This window comes from Aptenodytes forsteri, unplaced genomic scaffold, assembly GCF_000699145.1.
Source record: "Aptenodytes forsteri isolate BGI_AS27 unplaced genomic scaffold, ASM69914v1 Scaffold200, whole genome shotgun sequence".
Classification (NCBI taxonomy): domain Eukaryota; kingdom Metazoa; phylum Chordata; class Aves; order Sphenisciformes; family Spheniscidae; genus Aptenodytes; species Aptenodytes forsteri.
The window spans coordinates 2,993,066-3,016,485 of NW_008796187.1; the positions used below are offsets into that span (position 1 = coordinate 2,993,066).

At 40.5% G+C, this 23,420-nt stretch overlaps 1 protein-coding gene across 1 annotated transcript in view; it reads right to left on the reverse strand.

Moving 5' to 3' along the window:
- ARHGAP6 (Rho GTPase activating protein 6) overlaps positions 1–23,420 on the reverse strand; it is a 63,649-nt gene that overhangs the window by 29,289 nt on the left and 10,940 nt on the right. Inside the window, exons 2-3 of the mRNA XM_009287840.2 lie at positions 12,232–12,303; positions 3,760–4,016 (exon numbers count right to left, since the gene is read on the reverse strand). Coding sequence (XP_009286115.1) covers positions 3,760–4,016; positions 12,232–12,303 — 329 coding nt within the window. The remainder of the gene's footprint in view (positions 1–3,759; positions 4,017–12,231; positions 12,304–23,420) is intronic.

The window sequence follows — 23,420 nt, forward strand, 5'->3', positions numbered from 1 at the left end:
TCTAGAAGTATTTTCTTCCATCAGCCTAGACAACTGAACTGTACAAAGATTTCCGACTCAGAGGCAACTTATACAAAGTCCACTGAGATTTGAAATTAATTTAAAAATTTTTAGTTCATAATATCTTTTAAAAAAAGCATCTAACTTATCAGGTATAGTTCTGTTTCTTATAACTCATGGAAGACTTACAAATAAAACACAGTGAAGTTTTTAGGTTTTTTGGGACCCACATCTCTAAACAATTACTAGACCCTTTAAAATGCAACCTTGACCTTGGTTTTTGATGTCTCTCAGAAGTACATTTGCTTGATTCCCTTTACCATTTCCTGCCAAAGGGAAACAAAAAAAAACCCCAAAACCAAACAAGAATCTGCAGCTACGATCCCTGTGTGTAAAATTCCAACTGAACAATTTTTCTATTTTGTTTTTAAGAGTTTAGGGTTTCAGACATCAAAATTAGTCGACTGACACAGAAAATCGTAACACCATCCTCACCGCTGCAGCTCCCAGGCAGTTCCTGTACGACAGGTGCCCTCCTTTATACCCTGCCTTTACTGCTCCTTCCCTGTCTGCAAAGCATCTTCACCTCATGAGTCATTACTATCACAGAGTCACTTAAGTCGGATTCAGATCCCTAAAATAGATGTAAATACAGTCAGTTCACCATTATCCTTGGGCATTTTATCAAAGTTGTGGATTAACTGGGGCACTGACCTGGCTTTAGGGAGAGTGACCTTGAGTTCAGCGGCTAAAGTACCGCACTGCTTGGCAATGCCAAGTCCAGGCCAGCTCTGATTTTAAATTTCAAAGTGCACAGAAAACACTACCAACATACTCCGTGGATCCAGCTCAAACTCAGCCAGACCTATTAGCATGGGCTCAGCCAGACCTATATGACTGCTGAGGAACGAAGCAGGAGATCATGCACATTGCTGCCCGCTACTCCGGGACAGACACAGCGCTACTTGGACTGCAATGCCCAGCAACCGAAGAAAAATCAAGTTCCATCTACTAGGCATTACCTTTGCACATAATGGATACCAGTCCCTGCTCCACCACGACAAGCTCAAAATCTAAATAAACTGGGCAAGTCTTAAGCTAAGCACACAGAAACATGAAGGAAAGTGGAGATTAAAGATGGAAATGGAAAGAGCAAAAAGAAAATAAATGCCAGAGGGACAGGTGTGGAATGAAGGTCAGATGAAGCTTTTCTTTACTTTTTAAGAGTTACAGAAAGCTTTTCTCTTTTGAAAAGATGTGCAATATCACAGAGTATGCATGGGATCAAGTACTATCTGTGGCAGATCCATTTTCACTTCATACATCATGCTATTTGAGTAGTAAAGCTGTATGACTGAGCTCCTGATACTTGAATAAATTTTGGCTGCATAATATATATAAAAAAATATATTAACAGAGAGTCGGAATATTCTCTATAATAAGCACACAGAAAGTGCCTTGCTGGATGACCAGGGTCTCAACTTCCAACTGCTGGGCAAAAATCCTACACGGAAAATGCAGCAACAGTGATTTCTGTCTAGCTCTTGGAGGAGAGAGAACCACAGCACTCATACCGTGAGCTCTGCAGCCAGCATTACCTTATATCCCTTATTGAAAGCCTCAGCTGAGTGTTTGAAGACTCACTGGAATACACAAAAATGAATGACACAGTTGCAAAGAAGTGAATGGTACAGCGATAAACAACCCCTCCAATTTAAGTTTAAGAGGACTGCACTTCAGCTGTCCGTGCAGCATTTGTGCGAGAACCTTGTTGTATCAGTTGCATGTACTAATGAATAATTCTTTTAATTTTTTTTTAAGCATTTGCCTTGATATAGTTGAAAATAAACAGTGCAACGCTGCCCAAGAGATAAAAGATAAGTGCAGGCTTCCTTACCATCCTCTAAAAAAACTCAGGGGAGTACAGTAAGTACACTGATAAGCAGAAGTATAAAGGCCGAAGACAGACAAGATATGGGACATGAGTTGATATTAATGTTAAAAAATTGACAATTCATGAAGTACATTACTGAATAACTTGAGGTTCATTCCCGAGAGAAAATGCCAGCTACTTCCACGTCACACTGCCCACCTTCGTCTACTCTTACTTCTCTGCAGATGAACCATGTGCTACTGCATCCTCATGGACTAAAGGCTCAAATTCAACACCCTGAAAGCTGCAATCTTGGTATTAACAAAAAACCAAACCAAACAAGCAAAACCCCCACAGGCTTCTAGAACTTGATCCTGATGGGGCTCTATCCCTTGGATGTAACAAAGGATCCAGGTTCCTTCTGCTCGCTGGCTGGTCAAATGTATGTCAGAGATCTTATCGCACTTTGTGAAAAGAATAGCAGATGACCCATATCTGGACACATGAATTATCTTTCCCTCATATGAAAACAGGTTCTGAAGCCAATGGATGTATACGGTGAATTTCTATTTTTTGTCACTGCCTATGCCAAATTCTGAAAGAAGTTAGTGGGTTTCCCTTCACATTTATATTCAAGTGTACTTTGCACTTTTGTGTGAACACAACTGCCTGTTCATATGGTCTGGACAGGCCAACAGATGTGCATTATGCATATGGAAGAATGCAATCATCTTCAAATATCATGACCTCAACTATTTGCTGGCAGAATATAGACGCTTCAAGTATAAGCTTCAGCTGACAGCTAGAGGGAAAGAAGGCAGGTCCATGAGGCTCTTCAATCTTCTATTAATTTGCAATTTACTCCAGTTCTACTCCTCTTAACACCGTGGCTTGAAGAGCCCTACATAGCATTTCTCTGAAGCAGGTTTCATCCTAGGGATAAGAAGGTGAAGATCCTAAGAAAATATTTTATTTTCCAGGGTCTGTTCTTGTACCCCAAATTCTTTCTCAGATTACTTAACAGGGGTTTTTATTGAAAGTATTTTATTATGCATTTTTTCTCCCTCCATTGCAAATGAAATTAAAAAGCAGTAATTTTAGAACCTCTACCCCATGGTAACAACAACAAAAAAAATTCTAATACTGTTGCTAGCTGCAGTCCTGGAAAACTGGAAAGCTCAGAGCATAAAATTTACTTACAAGGAACAGAACCCTGCAAATAAGTGGTCTACCAGGTACCTATCTTACATGCAGGATTAACATTCAACCCAAACCACTGCACTGTGTTCTGCTGCCAAAGGCATTTCCATAACCTGTATGCAGAAATTTCCTTCAAAGAGCCTGGTACAAATTTACTTTGACAACTTCTTTCTTACCACTGAGGACATGATCAGAATTATACCAGAGGGATTTTTATTAATATTAGGGTAGGGATTAATAGTTAGATTTTTTTCCCAAGTTTGTGGAGCTAAATTAACATAAGCATACATATATACCAATCACATAGGTTTAGTCTTCGCCAGCTGAAAAAATGAGGTCGAAGACGGATGGAATTTGTTAAATCTAAAACACCTAAAGAGAAGGAGATAGATAAAGGAAATGAAAACCGGAAGACTTCTAAATAATCTCTCTGTCACTTTAGGATCTATGAGACTTGCACAGTCCATATGACCTTTTCCCACCAGCACCAGAGAAAGAAGATTTCCACTACAGTAAGAATTTTCTGATATTGATCAAGCCAGCTTCCACCTAAAAAAAAAAAATCACTGTTTGAACATGACAGAAGAAAGATTCCACAATCCACAGACACAACAGGGTTTTTTTTCTGCTCCGGCTAGACCCTCTGGAGCTACTGGCATGCACCGCGTTGTGATGGGCCTACTTACACGCCTCCTTGCTCGTGGCGCTGGCTCGGGTGTGTTAGGAGAAGTGGATTCGTTCGGTGTTTCTGAGGTTGAGCTAAGAGATGAGTTACTGCTTGAAAGTTCTTTGTTCTGCCTTTTAGTTCCAAACGGCAAGAGAAAGGCCACAAAATCTGAAACTTCTTTTTGCTCTTCTCTCTGAGAGTCTTGCTTGAGCTTATAGGCCCGGTCATTAGCAATCACTTGGGACAAGGGCATTCCAAAAGCCTGGGGAATAAATTCTGCAACAACAACAAAAAAGTAATATTTACTGAAACATCTGATACTTATTTAGTACAAAAAGAATTAAGTATTAAGCTGTTAAAAAGAAAAACAATCTGAAATCCCTTTAAATATATAATAATTCCAATGAGGTACTGGACTGCATAATAACAACAACATTCAAACAATAAAATAATAGTGGAGACGTGCCAGGCAATTGTAGCTCATGGTATCTGAATCCTGTTTCCAGTTGGATCATGCAAGATATACCACACAGAATCTTTGAACATCTGTACTTATTTAGTACAAAAAGAATTAAGTATTAAGCTGTTAAAAAGAAAAACAATCTGAAATCCCTTTAAATATATAATAATTCCAATGAGGTACTGGACTGCATAATAACAACAACATTCAAACAATAAAATAATAGTGGAGACGTGCCAGGCAATTGTAGCTCATGGTATCTGAATCCTGTTTCCAGTTGGATCATGCAAGATATACCACACAGAATCTTGGAAAATCAACTGGGAAGAGATCTAATTAGATCTTAACTTCCACTGAAAGCAACGGGAAGTCAGGCACCTTTGGCTACATCTAGATGGTACAGGGGGCCATCAGAGGCTCCAGTAACCTAATCCTGAGGCTGGGGAGCCTAGCTGGACCGTGCCACAGCTCTCTCATGTTTCAGACCCCTTTACCAGGCTTCTTTCTCACAAGTGCTGCAGGGCACCAGAGTCAAGGGGTACAGGCACGTGCATGGGTCTCACTACAGGTCAGGAGGGTATACACCTACCTGTACAGGGAGCTTGTAAGTGCATCCACTATTCAGACTAAGCCTTCAAGTACATGGTTTTAATTATATACAAGAACTATACTGCTTTAACATACTAGTAAGATTAAACCAGTTTAATAGTGGTATATCAGTATAAAGGTCCTTTGTAACAGTACAAAAATATAGATGGACATACAGAAATACAGGAGAATACAGGCTTCTCTCAATTAACAAGAAAACATAATCCCATCCCACATCAATATAACTGTAATATACAAAACCAGCATATACTTCAGGTCTCAAAGTAAAATGCTCAAATGTTTTACAAAACAGAAAAATGCTCTCCAATGAATCAGCCAACAACAACTAATGTTCAAAGTCTCATCATTAAGTTTCAAATCTGGACCTATCCGAGATTAGTAGAACCAAAACCATTGGGCCAGACTGCCAACCAGAACTGTTTTGTGCTCAAATGGAATGAAAAAATAGCTATTGACTCTATTCATCCTGGTAAAAATGGGTGCAACTTCTACGAGGTTCCAGCTTCAGACCTGCCTGTATCAGGAATAAATAAAGCACCAGAGATTAAAAGCAACAATTTTTTTTTTAAAGTATGAAAAAAGCAACAACAACAACAAAAAAAAAGCAAACAAAAAAATCCTTATATACTCATCCTCTTTTGCCACAATCATCTAAATGATTAAAGACCAAAGGTCCTCCTGGGACTTAAAGTCTGACTATATCTTTGATGACACTTTCAAATTTTATCTAGGCTTGCATTATCATTAAGATTAAAGTAAGGCATTGATAAGAAGAGTATATTTTATGAATCTTGAATGAGGACACTATCAGCCTATCGTACTAAAGAGACAAGGGCCCATTGTTCTGATTTGGTGAGAAGCATTACTGCTTTTTAGAAGTATGAAATGTTAAGACATGAACTAACTTTGGTGGCCAGACAAAACTAAATCAGGAAGCAGAGCCTCACATATCAAGCAAGTCTGGAGATGACCTGTGAGTAGAATATCTAAAACCGTCTGCATTTAATTTAGGATGAGAAAGAACATCATCACATGAGTATCAAGCAATGCGAGGATTGCCAGTTCCAGGAGTCCAGAGTTAGACCCGTCCCTCCTGTACCCAGCACCGTGTGCCTATAAAGTGATGAGAGTATTAGTATTAAAATTTTTTACTGTTCTGAATTATCTTCCTAATGAACATTTAAGACCACAAACTTGAAACACACATATGCAACATGTCTCCCCTTCTGGCTGTCTAACCGGGTACTTTGTTATACCTCCAGCATCCCTACTTATCTGTCCTTCCACAACATTTCCTGAGAAAAACCACAGAGCCAAATGAAATCCTGAACATGAAATATTTCTCTGGACAGGTTTTGGCTCACAGACACTCGTGCTTCAAATTAGGATGGGACAGCAGTATGTAGCCCAACAGCATGCTGATGCCATTGATCCTACAGCACTAGGATCAACTGGGATGAGATCAGCAGGAGATGAGGTCTCAGCACTGCTTCATTAAAGGAATTTCATTAAAATGACCCTCTCCCTGACTTCGTTACGTAAAGGCTGGTATTTCGAAGTAGGTGTTGCTCCTCCTTGAAAACCCTCAGGTGTGGGACACCAGGTTTTTAATTGCTCTTGCTCAACGTGCCTGTGTAACAGTGAAAGGACACTGAACCTCTGCTCTAGGCTGCTTTGCTGTAGGCCTCCTTCTCAGAGGACATGAACCACTTTCCCGATTTCTCAATATCTGGCAGAGATGGGGAACTGGATGAAAACCAACTGGCTGATTTTCAGACTAAATACAGATTGAAGCGATACTGGCTGGCAGTGGTAATTACGTTAAAGAATTGGCAAAACCAGTAACTTTTTGCTCATTTGTTGAAATTAAGAGAATTGGTTGCACTCTCCGCAGATTGGCTACAGCCTCAAGTTCCCACCAAAACTAGCATCTGCATGTGCTGTCAGGGGTGGTGGTGGGGAGCATGTTTTGCCCACCACTCTTCAGAATTATTCAATCCCAACAATTTTCCTGTTGGACAGGTAATGTCATGTCCATTAGAGTGAACACTATCCCTTTTGTCATTTCAGATTCATTAAAAAAAAAGAAGAGTTGTAGTCATGCAAAGTATTTAGCAACCCATTGATGGGGGAGAAAGGGCACTGACTCAGATCTAAGATGTGTAGGTTTGAGGCTCTGGTCTCACAATCAAGCTAAAAGCTCCAACTGCCTATTTACTGCTGTAGGCTGGGGATCCCTACTGTTGGAGGTGTTTAATTTGTATGAAGAAACGTTCCTTAGAGCAGGGGCTCAAACTTTGGTCTGTTGTACATATACTAAGTGAGTGCCAAAGCTGCTAAGTTAGTTACTTTCTGTAAAACCAACAAAAATTTGATCCCTTATTCAATCATCAGAGCGGGCAGCTTAAAAAGAAATTTTGCAGAAAGCACCATGTAAAAATGTGAAACAACCTGACAGACTGGGCAATCAGTGTGGAAATGCAGACTCATATCCTTAGCCCAAACAGCAGCCTACAACTTCACTTTTGATCCATTCTGGTTTTTAGTGTTTACTGGCACAGGAGACGATTTGCTATTTTGGAGAAGTGCACAATTTCTTTTACCAGAAAGTGCATCTTGCAGCTGAGGAAAGTTTCTTAACAAGATGTTGATCGAAAGTGGTATGTTCCTAAGAAATCTTTCTGTGATGGCAAATCAGCATTTTCTAATAAAAAGCAGCATGTCATAGAAAAACTCCCAGCCAGATCAAATAAGAGTTTCAGTCACCAGAAATCCTTTTCTTTGCTAATCAAATGATGATAGCCAGGATGTTGACCCATACAGTTAGCTTGCTTGGCCTCATGCCACCCCGTTCAAGTATAGTTACAAAGACTTCTCTGAAGTTTCAGCTGGTGAAAATTGTGGTTTCCATCCCACAAACCATAGCAGTCTATTAAGAACCAGTGAGGTCTATGCTCTAGACCCTAATGAGGCTTTCAATGTCAATAAAGTGAACAGCATACAATACAGCAACTTTGGATAGTCTCCTTAGTGCTTTGGGGTTTTTTTCTTAAGTACAGCTTAAGCGCTGGTTTTGAGCTGCTAAAACCTTGTGACCAAGATCTAATGAGGTGCTTATACGACCTCTATTTAAATGATAGGAATAGAGTGGGAGACACCTCAGAGAATATTATGCTTAAAAGGGATATTTAAATGGACTTAAAGGGATCTTTAAGTTGACCTCCCCAGTTAGCCAGACTGGGTAACTCTGTTTTGCTAACTGAAATTAATTACTTTGGATCCGTGGAGGGAGTGATGGAAGCAAGAAAATAAGGAAAATGGAAACTTCGATCCATAACGGGAAGGGCAAAACTTCCTCCATCTGAAGGTTCGTCAAAACACTGCACTGACTCCAGAAGACTCGAGATACGACAATATTCTCACAGCATCAGCTCTGTGGCTGAAACTCCATTCTCCAGCTAGTCAGAGCTCATTGACGTTCAAGGAGTGATATAAGGCCTTTGCAATTACTTAGGCTTTTTCTGTGGGTAGGTCTTTGTTGTTTTTTTTTTTAAAAAAATGACAGGTTCTTCAGTCCTTTAGTTGACTTTAGTATAAAATATGACAGTGTGTTGCTTAAAAAAAACCCTTTAGAGAGCATGAGAAACATTTTTGAAGCTTTTAAAAAAGCACAGTGGAGTGCCGGAAAGCCTTGAGAAAAACACGTTTCTGATAAACTATAATAAAAAAGAAACTTCATCTATTCAGCTCTGTCTTTAGGCTGTGCCAAGGCATTCTAACATCATGATACGTTGAATTACTGAAGAACAAATGAAAACATTAAGAAATACCTCTAAATTTACTGAGCATGGCTGGGAAGTAAACATGGAAGATGTTTTCAAGAATTTTGAACTAAAGAAAAATCAAACATCTACTTCTGGATCTGCATATGCCACAGAGTTACCAGGAAGGCCTCTTCTCAGAAACTCCAGTATATACAGCAGCTCTGCTAAGGCCCACAGACGAACCTGTCAAGTATTTACATTCCACACAGAAACACCAGGAAAAGGGATGATTCTCAGTTGCTCAACAAATCACATTAACAAGTGATTATTATTTCTGAGCAGGTCACTCAGTTCACCTGTAGGGTTTACTGGAACCAAGGCAAAATGGAGCTGGTTTACTGATAAAATCTTCCAGGAGAAATCCCTTCTGGGAGGCATCTCTCAGGAATGCCTGTGTGTACTTTCCAAGTAGGCGTGCTTACGCTGTCCCCCATATCACTGGCAGGAGACGGACAAAAGACTCCACTTCTGCTGCCGTCAAAATTAGCAGTGAATTTGTAAGGGAACAGTACCCAGCCGCCAGCATGCAGAGCATCCTGAGAATTTCTTATTCCAAGCAGCACTGACATTTTACTGCCCCTCCAGCCTGCGTACTGTTTGTTAGCAGCTAAAGCAAATGTTTGGAGACATATGTGGACAGCACGACTGAGAGTCATGATGGCCATTAATAACAAAGAGGCTGGGTAGAGAAAAGCAAGGACACTGAATGATGGAAGTTGAAAATATTGCTTAAATATCTGGGTGGAGTGCTGCTCTCCTGTTTCGTCTGTTTACATCCGGCAAGTTTTACTATATCCTGCTCTGGTGAGTCACTCGGAGATGTAAAAACACTTGTTTTACAATTTTTCCCCTTTTAATGAGATGACAACAGATGTACCTGTCAAAAAGGACAAAATAAAGATATGAATCTCATTTAAAGTGCTTTCAATTCTACTTTAGTGTCTTTGTTGGCCTTGAGAAGTATAACAGTTTGCTGAAACTCTCACTTAACAGACAGGTTGATTGACTGACCCATCTAAATAAAATGTGATGTTAGGAGAATAAAAACTCCACAGACTGGACAGAGTCCTAAAATATGAGTGATTAATCTCCAAACAGTCCTAGAAGAAATGAGTACCATATCCTTTTAGTTGTGCTTTTTAAGCACAGACACCTGGTAGGGCGGGGTGAGGAAGAACAGTCACGGGCACAAATTGGAGAGATATGAGTGATATCTCCAAACAGTCCTAGAAGAAATGAGTACCATATCCTTTTAGTTGTGCTTTTTAAGCACAGACACCTGGTAGGGCGGGGTGAGGAAGAACAGTCACGGGCACAAATTGGAGAGAGGTGGTACCTCCCCAGAGAGAACAACTCCAGAAGTCTACATCCTAGGGCGGTTCAGTGCACGTCATTGCTAAAGGAGAGGGTTTGTCAGGCAAGACTAAGGACACAAGTCCTCCCTGCTCTTCTCAGGAAGTGCCCACACACAAAGACACAACGCTGACCGCATGCACTACAAGCTGTGCAAGGCTCACGCCTCGTGTGCCCTGCAGCAGGGTCTCCATCGTGCATCCCTGGTGATCAGCACAGTGACCTTTTTTTCCACCTCTGTGGCTTCCTGTGCCAGGCACCTCTCAGTGATCTTTGGCTGCAACCCACACGCAGGATCACACGGTGCTGCGTTGTTGTCAGGATTAACCTTCAGGACCCTATCTATCCAAAAAAAGATCACCAAAAAAAGTCTTATCCAAAAAAAGACTTTTCAGGTGGCACGTACTCCAGGCAAGACCTAACAACATGGCCTCCTCGGCTGTTACTTGTCCTGGTATGTGGGGTCTCCCAGGCTGGAATATAGGAAACTCAAAATGTTTGGAATTAATTATATACTCTTCAAACTGCAACCGTGCTTGCAAAAGTGATGCTGAAGGGATGGAAATGCTGTTTGCGTTAAGGCAGATGCAACTCATCTGTATAAAGTGTTCTGGAAATTGGCTTCCCTGCTTCCCGTCCTATGGCCTGGTCTCGCTGTTTCCTTCTCACAACGGTGCATCTGGACTAGTTACCAAAAAAAAACCCCCAAAACACAAAAAACCAAAAAGAAACAGAAGGAAGGCACTCCTTTCGGGCATGAGGACTAGGGACCTGCCTAGGCGGGTAAGTGTGTGCTCGTGGCCTTTTGTGTGAGCACACCCATGTCCACAGTGCAGAGTGTTTGTTTTGGACTGGCTGCCCAGTAATGGAAGATACTCTCTTTATAAAATAAACGGTAGAAATGCTTGTTAAAAAACCACCGTGGAACAGACCAGGATAATGCTTCCAGCTTGCTGTGACACACACGCCGAGGGTGGTTAACTCAGACTAACTGTTCAGGGAAGGTGGTGGGGCTCGGCCACAATGTGAGCACAGCGGGCTTATCCTTACAGAGACCAGCAACACGAGGCCTTACGTTTTTCTTTCCAGAGCCAGCTGGTCACCTGAAAGCTGGGCGACGCTGTCCCTCCTAAGTCCTGAGGCTGGGGGAGATGCTGGTGCTGCTGCTTTCCACAGGAGAACAGCCACCTTTCACCAACTGTGCCAGGCTAACAGCCCACATGGCACAATCCAGCACTTTCCTGGTTGCTCATCCCCTCTGCCGTCATGGATTGAGCATCTGCCCAGCGAGTATCTGTGGGGCAGATGATCTTTAATAACTCAGTAGGGCAGAGAAGAGTACACCAGAAACAACCATGGACAGAAACCCTGAGAAGCAGGGTGCCATGTGCTGCTATCTGGGCTATTTTTGCCTAGCGTTTGCTGTTGGCAACAAATAAGAGCCAACGTGGCGTTCTTTTCACTCTGCTGACACAACCTGGTTGGGAACCTGACTCCTTCCAATTTCCTGGCCCTCTGTACCCTTACCGACCAACGCAACACCCCTGTCAATACAGATGTCCTGAAGGAAGGAGAGAAATATAGATTCTGCTGTTTGAGTAGTGCTGGGGTATTTTGCCCTCACAGGGGGTGCTCCTATAGTATTTTATACATGGAGAGAGCACGTAAGACATCTCTATAAATGAGAGTAAGGCAGTGGAAGATGGGAGAAAGATAAAAGCAGAGGGGTACATGTTTGAAATGCCTGAAGTTAAAAGGGGGGGGGGGAATTAAAATTAAGAGAATCAGCATAGTGATTTTTAAAAATGCTTGGGTATAGTTAACCAGAAGATATGAGCAATGCTGAAAAACAGGAAGTAGATAAATATATACAAGGATGAATAAGTACAAAGTGCTGACCTTTGCTGTGGGCAACTACTGAGCCCTAAATGGCTACGTGCCCTCAGAAAATCCATCTGAATAAACACAGAAAGTTTATCCCAAAAGTTACTAACAGAATGGAGTATAAATGCTATCATGCAAGGTAGAAGCACAAGAAAAAAAATAATCCCTGAACAGCAATGTAATAGCAGAAAATAATATCATCTGTATAGTGCTCAACCAGTATGGTTGTGTAATTATCAGGTCAGCTGAAATAAAAGGCGGCTATAAGGATATCACAAAAAGAGTACCCATATGCAAAACTAAGACCCAATCAGTAAATATCTACTCATTTTATCTTTGCTGATGTAAAATTTTATTTTACCTTTGTCTCTGTTCTTCTCCTTTCCTAATGAGTCCAGTTTCTTTCTTAATGATTTCTTCCTCTTTTGTCCATCTGTAAGAGGAAAAAAGAAAAAAAAAAGAAAAAAAAAAGGAAGTGAAGTGAAAGAATGCTGAACAAACTGCTGCACAAGCTGTAGGAACATGGAGTGAGATGGACAGGGCACCTGGAGTCAGGAAGGGAGTGGGCTACATTTCACAAAGGCTAGGGACTGTCACAATCCTTCAGCCCTAAGGAGTGCTGCTTTGTTCACCTAAATGCCGACATTGTACTGGAGAACCAAAATGTATCCCACTGCATGCTGCTGGGCACATCTATGCATGCATGGTCACACAGCCCATGTGGCAGAATGGAAAGCTAATTTTGAAGACTTAACAATGGAGATTTGTTGCTGGATGCTCTTGATAGCAAGGTACCATAAACCTAAAGGTGCTGGTTAGCCCTCATCCACGGTCACAAGACTGTGATTCAGGTGTAGAGCTGAAGGTAGTATCTGGAGAGGGAGGATGACTAACCTCCAGGATACATGCTGCATACCAGTCATACCAGTTGGGTGATAGCTGACCACTTTCACATGACCCATCTGATCTGAACTCACACTGGGAGCTTGCTGTTTGGTACAGCATGTCCAGATTGGTTCAGGTGGATTAGAGTCTCAGAGAAATTATTGTTCTGACACACTATATATCATCCAAGTTTTCACTAAGGTATTAAGGACCAAAGATTTTAAGCAACAGTGTAGGCAGGTTCATTCTTGAAACAATTATGTCAAAAGGTTGGCTATCATTATTTCCTTCAGCAGCATCTTTTATAATGAAAAGTCAACAAAAATGCATTTTTATTTATTAGGTCTCAACAAATACCAGGGATTAAGACATGGGCCTGCTTTAACTTGTACCTTTTGAATTTTTAAAGTTCCAAAGCAATATAAAGGGTCTAACATAGGGACTAATACTAATGCTAACATAGGCACCACTCTAGCTGAAGGTCAATGAACACGTACCTTTGCCTTACTGGTTTTGTAATACGGCAAAAACTCAAAAATGAACACATAATTTCTGTGTTTCACTTTTATGGTAAGACGGTCACCAAATAATTTGCCTCAACACGGTTTTCTAGTTATGTAAGCCAGTGTCTTAAGTGGTCTTTCACAGTAAGGAACATACCACAGAGGAGTGCAGTGGATCTCTGTAAATGAACTCTCATCTTTGCAATTAGGGGCCACAAGAGAACACAAGACGTTTCCCTATAGTTTTCCCTAAACTCCTATTGCAAGCCATACCCAGAACATTACTCAACAGACAACTGGGCAAATTCTGACTTTTTATAGCCAGTTAATATCCTCTTACTTTAAAATTAACATTTCTTTTTACGTTATGTAACTGTGGTTTGATCGACTCCACTTGCACTCTGCATTTATTTAGAGCATATTTGCTCCCAGCACTCACTCAACTATGATACTCAGTTCCTGTCTCTTGAGGTAGATTGTCATTTGCTGGTTATGTTAATTCCCCTTTTTCCAAACCTGCTCTGGTGAGAATTCATCTCTCTGAAATAAGCTTGAAACGGATAACGTATTCCGGATGAGAGTTCAGCAATATAATGGTGGTAATCCATTGCCTGATACGGTCTGTGATAAGATTTTCCTTTTTCGTAGCCACATGACAAGTTCATAACTCAAAGTCATATTTTGATTGATTAATATGCCCAGTCTTTTCACACCTTCTGACATTTCCAGTTGATAAGACCAAGTTTATTACAGAAATTCTTCTTTCACCTCTTGGCAATATGAATAGTTGGCAGCCTGCTTACATACACCTGACAGTACTGCTTGTTTTTATAGGATTCCCTACTACCATTGTGTTCTGGTTTTATATATATAAAATTATTTTCAAATTATTTTTCACGTTATAAATTCAAATTACTGCTTCACAGTAGCCTTTTGATAAATGACTTACATTTCTTTGGAGTCCTAGAGCCTCTATTCTCCAAAGACCCATTTATTGATATTCTGCCATACCAATGAAGTCTACTAAGACGTAAAAATGAGAACAAAAGTCAAAACTGGATGTAAAATATAGTGCTTAGCTATTATAATTACACAATGGCAACTTCTGGAGTGTTTTAGTGCTGCATAGTCAAATACAACAGAAATACAGGAAAAATGAATGCTATTCAACATTGAACACAGGAACAAACAGCACTCATATCCACATGGAAAACAGGTTAATGACTTCTAGGGCCAAACTATCAGTACTTTCTCATGAACCTTGCTCTTAATGGGTGATTCTTTCAGCTCCAACAGTGAAGTAATTCCTCAGTAAATGATAGGCCGAGACAACATTTGTGCATGTCTCTGCAAACCTTGAATTTTGGATACAAGTGATGCTCAGGCCCAGAGGAATATAAGAAGCAGAAAGCAGTTCTGGAGATAGACGAACCAGACAATACAGAAGAGAGTCCACTCTGTGCACTCCTGAGCAAAGAAAGAGATCGCAGAGCAATAGAGGAGAGACACTTACCTTGGGCAAACGGGTGCAGTTCCACTTAAGGCAGTGGAGCTACGACCATTTACATTTACAGTTTACCCCATGGCAGGAGAAAGAGTTGCATATGAAAATAATAGAGAGGAATCTCCATGAAAAGCTAAGGCTTAGGAGATCTGCCAGGAGGTCAGTTCCAGCTCTCCTCCTCCCCCAGAAAAAGACGTGATTAATTACAATCTATATTATGTAAAAATAAATACATTTTGAAATGACTGTTGATTTAGGTTACATCAGGCATGAGCATTGCTAAAATATTCATAACGTGCTTAAGGACTTGTGCAACTCTAGCAGTTTTACATCTTAAATGAACCCAATTCATAATAATAATGCTTATTATCTGCAGTATGTTTTGAGAACAAAATTAATATTGGAAGCATTCTTGGGAACCAGCCAAAGCATTATTACCCGTGTATAATACCTACCGTACATTTTAAAATTAATTAGCAAATATTTATGCAAAATAGTATTATATCAGCCCAAAGTGCTATCAAACATGGCCCACTATTCTCATTTGTGCTTTGGAAATGTTTAAACCACAAAGTGATAAACGCTGTTGGACTTTTATCCAGCTTTTTGTGTATATAATTATCACTTAATGTCTTCCTTCTATAGATCAACAACATACTGCTCCTCCAACAGATTCCACTCAAGAATATTAGCAAGACAAGAGAAGTACTCAAAAACAACTGTCAAAGTGAAGGAAGGTACATTTTTTTTTCCTTATTAACCCATTCTGCTTTTTCTGAAGAATATCTGCCCAGGCAGCTGTGCAGATCAGTTGTTTCAGAAATGAACTTGGTTTGTTCAATGCTTACTAATTAATATGTTTACTGCATTTTTCACTGCAACGCATACATCACTCTCTGGGCATCTATATACTAAGACTAGCATGATGCATATTTAAAAGACCAGGAGTCTAAAATCAAACTCCTGAGTGCATAATGAATTGTTACATGACCTGTTTTTCTAAAGTGGTGAGCACTTCCAGGTTCAGTTAATGCCAAAAAGACTTTTCTATTTGAAAAATCAGGTCATCTTTTTAGGACTTAGTAAACGAAGCCTGCAGAATACAAGAGTATTTGCACTGATACACCAACCTTGGACAAGAATTGAGGAATTTGACTTCTGAGATTATTACTTTTGAAATTTTGGTTCAAGGTTGAAATTCATCTACAGTGTCATTGCTAACACCATTTAACTAGCAGTTACACTCTCAAATCCCAGATTTTGTGTAGCCCATTTCAGGGCCTAAGCTTCACTGTAAGTGAGACCAGGGTTCTACAAACTAGGTAATAAGAAGCCATTTTCACGCTGAGGATATATAAATTTCAGCTCTAGAAGTTAAAAAAAGGAAAGAAAGAGAACTTTGTATTTTTTTATATGACAGATTGCTCTGTTGCTTTGCACAAGACCACCTACCAACACCACATATGATTCAAAGAGAGAGAGTGCAGGCTGAATCCTGTTACTATTATTTACTTCCAGTACTGCTTTACTCATTTTAAAGTTATGGAAATCAACATGTCTATTTGGTAGGTACAGGTGTTGCTCAGCATAAGCAAAAGCATCACAAATGAGGTATAGGGAATTTGTTCAAGATCATACAGTTAATAGCACACCTAGAGTTAAATTTCAGGAACTCTTGGCCACCAGTTTCATACTATATCACTTAATAGCCACTATACTGTGAAGCCCTAATCCAATTTTTTTTCATAATTAATATATGTAGCAAAAAGTACAACAGCACCTGAGCTTTCTAAGTAATTTTTGTGACACTGACTATTACAGTATTAGATTTCAGATGATGGAAAGTACCCTGGCGATAAGCTTAAAGTGAACCTGTAACAAAAATATGATTCTTCAGCGCCTTCTTTCCTTATACATAAGCTTGTGGATTATCTATACAAATGGACATTCCTTTTATGCTACTTACATTCAAGGACACTCTTTTTTGTTAATCAAAAACATAATTTATAAATTCATACAGAGACTTTAAAGGAATTTAACTCAGTTGGCTTTTGACAAAAGAGACCTTCTGTTGCTTATGGGGTTACTGAGTAAAGAGAATTCCCCTCCCCATCTATTGGCAACTTCCTTTGCTTATGAGAATTGTTTCTTTTCCATTTAGGGAAGAAAATCTGTCGTGTTCTACAATTAAGGGTTATTTTCACACAGTATAAAGACAGGAGTTATGTGAGAGATTAATATCATACCCATAGCTCATTTATCAAAACAGAAACGGGTGAAAAAGTTGATATTGTGAGATTTCTAAAATACTTATTCCTAGTAGTTATATTCATAGCCATTTTCCCTTTATAGGCATTAGTAATTGGATCTGAGTGCATTTAAAGAAAAAAAAATAGAATGTATTCTCTAAAAGTGTAATCTATTCTGTCTTGAAAATTACTACCAACAGCACCACAAAGCACCAAGTTTGACCTCTACTGAGGACTTCTGGGTTCACTTCACTCACTGAGAGTGACTCATTTCCCAAGTGCCAGCCTCCCGCACTCAGCCTGTGAGCCGAACGTCAAGCTACAGTCTCTCTTGCCTGTGTGATACTGCAAGTAATAGAGACTCCGCAAACAGAAAAACCTGCTAAATTCTGTCGACAAAACACAATAAAGATGAGACCGTGCTTCATTCATTGACAGTTGCACTGTGTTTGTGGTTGCAGTCGCTTCCTCGGGTCACTATACAAAGCAAATTCGCTTCTGAATGCACACTTGGAGCTGCTCTGCTGAAGAAGAGGGTGCTGGTTTTACTTAGCTATTTCTGTGACTATAAATGTCCACCTTGAAGTATTTATTTAGATTAACTTGTTGTTGAAATGCTCTGTCCCCACTGGTAACTTCCAAAGCACTGCCAGCTGTTTACCTTCCATCTGTGCTGCAAACAGTTTCAATGAGAGAACCAGGAGCTACCGATTTTGGCACATAAGGTGATATGAAAATGGAAGGGCTGAGCCCACACGTATTTCGCATTGCTCTCTTTCTCCCTTTAACCTGTCCTCAGCAGTACACACACGGAGACATCCCTCAGCAATGCAGATTGTTACACTGCTTCAGAAGCCTTGGACTATCTCCCTTGTTTCTCACACTGCTTCTGCTTATGGCCTACATTGCTCTCTTTATTTCACTTTGACTTAAATCAGCACTCCTTTGTGCTTGTCAGCCTGTAGCTTATGGAAGAAAAGCTATATTTGTTCAAGCGCATCCCGCAGTTGCAGCCGGTACCTTCCAGGTGGCAGCCGGCTCACACGTGTTCACCTCAGCCCACGGAGCCGGGTTCAGGCTGCCCGCCACAGGCACCACAAACATGCCCGGAGGCAGCTTCCCTCTTACATGCTGCTTTCTCTGAGGCAGCAAACAAGCTTCAGCATTTCCCTCTCCAGGAAGTTCCCGCTGAATGCGTTTATGGCAGAAGAAACGGTGTGAAAAGGGCAGAGCTGAAGTCAAAGCCTGTTCTTCAGGAGAGGGGCTGCAGCTCCCCCTGGGCTGCGCACAGGCGGGACCAGAGCCAGAGCTTAGCAGCCCTCTGTGCAGGAGTGCTGCCTTGACCCAAACCCTTCTCAGGGCAATGGTGAGAAACTGGGTGAGGCGTGGGGAAAGCCGACCGTGCAAGAAACAATGTTCTTAGCAATAAACAGCGTACACAATACCACCACTTCAGAAAACCCACAACCGTCAGGCAAAAGTGTGCTTTTTATTCTTGTCCTCCTCATCCCATCAGACTCTTTGGTAACCTGTGGTTATTGCATCTTCTTCAGATATAGGCTTCAATCCCTTTGGGCTAAGGCATTACTGATTGTTAAAAGGAAACACGGAGGAATTACAAAGTCTAAATGTGCAGGTTTAAGTGATGCAGCTGCTGGAAGTTTAAATCCTGCATTATACACAATCTCTTTACTGTGGAACAGTAAGAATTCAGTCATACTGGTATATGAATTAAATTATTTATCTAGGAAGTATTCATAAGTTGCAGTGGAACCTGCCTAGAAGGCAAAACTGCTGGAAACCTCACCTGCTTCAAAAGAAAGCTGCATCCCTACAGGGACCTGAGTTTTATTAATCAAATAACACTTTACAATAACCTTTTGTGATTCTGATACAAACTAAAAAAAAAAAAACCAAAAACAAAACCTCCATAATTTGCTTGCCAGGTATTAATAGATTTTTGATGCTGCAACATCTATTCTGAAGGCAAAGGTGATACATCAATTTACACCAGCTGAGCATTTTATCAGTAGACTGTCCTGTCTTTCGGGAAAACACATCCAAAAAGTGTAGTTCTAAACTAGAATCAAATCTGTTAGAGTGAAAAATGCACCATTTCTATTGAACCCTATTCTCAAGGTCTATTTCTGTCAGAAAGAGTCATGTCCCAGCTTGCTGAACAAAAAATGTTACGTGTTGGAAAACAGCAGGATACAGACATAGACTATAACTGTAACGAGATAGGTACGAACCCTTCTTCACAAAAATAAGCTTACTTTGGGCAATGCTCTAATTAAGATAGCAAATACTACTCAATTCCTGCGGATAGAGGAATTGTAAGAAAACATGACATTTCAGCTCCACTTGCCTCCACCTTCCCTAGTGCATATAAGGTTTTAAATAGTCTCCAAGTATACATGATGGAAGAAAATAACTACTTCGGTATTTTCAAATATGTTCTTCCATGATTCTCTGTCGTGAGGGACTGGGGTTAACCGGTGGGCAAATGCAGGTGCAACGTACTCCAAGGGTGAGAGCCAAACCTCAGTATGTAGGGGATACGGGATTGGGGCTCTGGAGAGAGGTCACGGCTGCAGAAGCCACAACCGGAGGGAGGGGGCTGTCAGCACAGCCCACCCCTGCGAGGAGAAGAGCCGGGAAGGAGCCGCTTTCCAGTCCTGCCCCAGGCCACCACACTCCCGCTGTGCAGGAAGCTGCAGGTCTAACAGACAAGCATGAGCGGAGCTGCACCAAAAGCAACCCTTCAGAGAATACAAAGAGGATGCCTGCCTTCAGTTTGTGCCTGCCGAGTACAAATATCCTTAAAAGATCAGAATTTTTAATTATTTCAGAATTTGCCGAACCACCACACCAAAGCCAAGAATAAAGTTCCCTATCTTCCCTTTTCATTTGATTTCTTTTTTAGTGTATTCTTTAATCCTTTTGTATTTGGACTCTTGACTAGAGATAATTGTGTTTGAAAAGTTGAAAAAAATCTTTTCAGCTATTTTGGCATTACTGGAGTGAAAAAATATATAGTTTTACAACATTTAAATACTTTTTTACTTACCAATACATTTAAAATGGCTGTATTACATGAACTCTTTACAACATAAATACTTTTTTACTTACCAATACATTTAAAATGGCTGTATTACATGAACTCTGAGGAACACGATAGTCAGCGAGTTCTACAGAGGAAATGAAAAATCAGAACACTAAACTATAATTGTTTTGGAGCTTATTGGTATTTGCTAAACCTTTAGCTGGACCTAAGGAAACCAACTCATTTTCACATGAAAATAAACAGTTGCTCAATTTTTTTTTTGTGCTAGGATGAGGGAAACTGCTGCTGCTGCTGCCATATATAGAAGGGACGATGGAAATAACTTACTCAAAGAAGCATGCAAAGCTACCTGGCAGCCTTCAGAGGATTACAAAGGAAGGGCCAAATGCCCTTGTATGCCCTTCTATGGCTGTCACTGGAGAGTAGCAAAAAGCAGGTGCATCCCTGGAAAGGGAGAACAGATAAAGATGCAGGGTGCCAGGTCTGAATTCCCCGAGCGCAGACAGAGTCAGATTCTCAACTAATACAAAGCTCTGCTTGCTTCAGGGCCTACATTAGCTCAGGATTTGCTGTGTCATGATAAGTCCCAAATCATAGTACTCTAATAAAATAAAATAAAAACCCAGAGAGAGTGGGCCAAAGGGTAACTTGCCACACATTTTTCTCCGGGAAGGTCTTTTGATGGAGCTCATGCCTTGGGTCAATATTGGAGGTAAAAACTGTCTCCAGGTATACTGAAATCAGAGGGAACCACTCCTTCTATACTTCAGGGCAATATTTGCTACACTGAGACTGATGACAGGATTCACTAAACAGTAATGTGAAGCAGCAAGTGCAAGACAAAATATAGACACTGTGTTTTTTTCACATTGTAGCAGTATCTGTAGCATGGCAGGAGTGTCCCTAAACTCAAAAGCTAGTTAAGTTCCTAACTTTAACAGATTGTGGTACATCAGGGACTTTGCTGCTGTCCTTCTCTCTACATGGAAGGCACTCAGAAACCACGATGATGGGCAGAGGTTTAAAAGTTTTGAGAAAGACTGAACAACATCCCCTGCTTGGAGTGCTTTCATAACTGACAGTAAAATAGGCCAAAAACTGTCTACACTACTACACCAAAACAACTACAGTAAAAGAAAATATTTTAGCTGTACTGGAAAAAAAAAATCAAAACACCAAACCCCAAACAAACAACAAACAGGAGCCTTGATGCTGTAGTTTGAGATAGGAAAAATACAAGTAACAGCTCTAAAACTGCCTTAGGTCCACCGGGGGCAGGGGAAAACCGACTGCCTCCTGGCCTCAATTACCTAAGTAGAAAGTCATTCTATAATATGGAGGGGGAAGAGTAGTTTGATGCCATTCCTAGTCAAAGTGACTCTTGATTTGATAAGAAGGAGAATTACCTTTAATCCCCACAGTACAGTGTGGGCTAGGGGCAGACCAGACATTAAATTGCCAGCATTTAGCTGGCATTGAACTTTTTGTGTATTGATAAGCTGGTTTGTACGCCTGTACTGGCAGGTGAAGCAGCAACCAAGCTTCTTTACATCTCCCTTAGAGCTTTCCTCCAGGTCGCTCTTGGCATGAGCTCTTCAAACGAAGAGGAAATTCCCCCAACTCTCTGGAACTCAGGGGACCCGCCGGTGGTCACAGAGGTGGTTCAGGGCATTCACGTCCTGACTGTCTTCTGACCATTGCTTTGTTGTTCTGAACCCTTCATACAAGTCTTTCCTCGGACTCTCACCTTAAAGAAGGAGCTGCGCAAGGAAATAAAACGGCCTTCATAATTTGCTCCCTCCAGGACTAATTAAACTAGTCCACAATATTCCTGCTCAAAGCCTTGATGAAGAAATTAAATGAGAGAGAAGCCGTTAGTGCAAGGAAGTGAAATCACGGTGCAGAAGGTCTCTCACTGGACAGGTTGGTGGCCCCAATAATTGATATGCTATCCCTTTGAAAAATGACCAACAGATCTTCTTTCTAATAATGTTTCATTGTATTAATTATCTGTCCTCTGTATCATCAATCATCTAGCTTACATACTTTTTTATTAATAAACAGGAACAGGTGTTGAAAATGTAAACCACACAGATAAAAGGCATGATGAGCTCTGCAGAGAACACTTGGGTCGACCTCCTGCACAGAAATAGAGTCACACAGACATTTGTCTAATCTATTCTTAAAAACCTTCAGCAGGAGATTAGGTCTCCATTAAATCTCGAGGTAGCCTTTTCAGTGTAAAAGCCTAATACAAAGATATATATAGTACCACAGCTCTGATAAAATAAATCTATCTGTAGTCACTTTATCTTTCCTAATCAGTATTTAGAGACATACCTTACACGTCTGGCACCAACCACAACCACCCCACCGAAATCATGCCCTTGAAGAAACTTTAGAAACTAACTCTTCTACCTAAGGCAAGAAGAAATCCTCATCAGAAATACTTCCCTAATGCACTTCTGAAAGGAGCAATACACATGAGATAACAGAAATAAATCTGATTTTCAACTGAAATTTTTAAAAGATGTATATCAGAAGAATACACATTAAAGCAAAGCTCTGCCAAAGCATTTGGCATTTCCAGAACATGGAAATTAGTAGGCTGCAATGTCAGTATTCTTAATAAAGGTTCAAAAGCTTCTCACATGGGATGTATGTATTGGTATTTATTCTTTGGCTTTGAATTGTAATAAAGCACAAAATCTTAAGTCACTATAGAATCACCACACACTTGTGTGGATTATTTGCAAAGCTCAGGACAGTCTAGTTGAGTGTTCAAAAACAAAGGGCTGGTACTACATCAAGTACTGAAGACAGACTTGGCAGAACACAATCAAGAATACCTCGTTACACCAGTGTTCTCACAAAGATTTAGAAAACAAACAAAAAGAATCAAATACACCTAATTTTGCAAAACACAGTGTTTTAGAGCCCCTGTATGTGCATTTTGCTTCCTAACACTGGATCGCTCAGGCTGTGTGTCTGAACATTCCAATACGGCCAATGCTCATGAGTAACATTTTAAAACGGAAGCTAGGATTTCCATGTGGCACACTAATACAGACAAAATACTGAATGTGTTTATACGTACTTAGAGTCATTAGCTATTTCAAGTGTACTATTAAGGAAATTACATTAGATAGTAATTTTTTTTATGCCTCAGAAGTAATTTCTAAGCTCAGTGGGACTTCACATCAAATGTATGCACGCAGCAATCTCTGGATATGGATTTATAAGAGCAGTACCCTAAACCCACAACAGCGAGCACCTAAATAAGCAACTGCCCTAATAACGAAGGCCTCTGGTCACAATTCCATCCCCAGTAACTATGTCTCA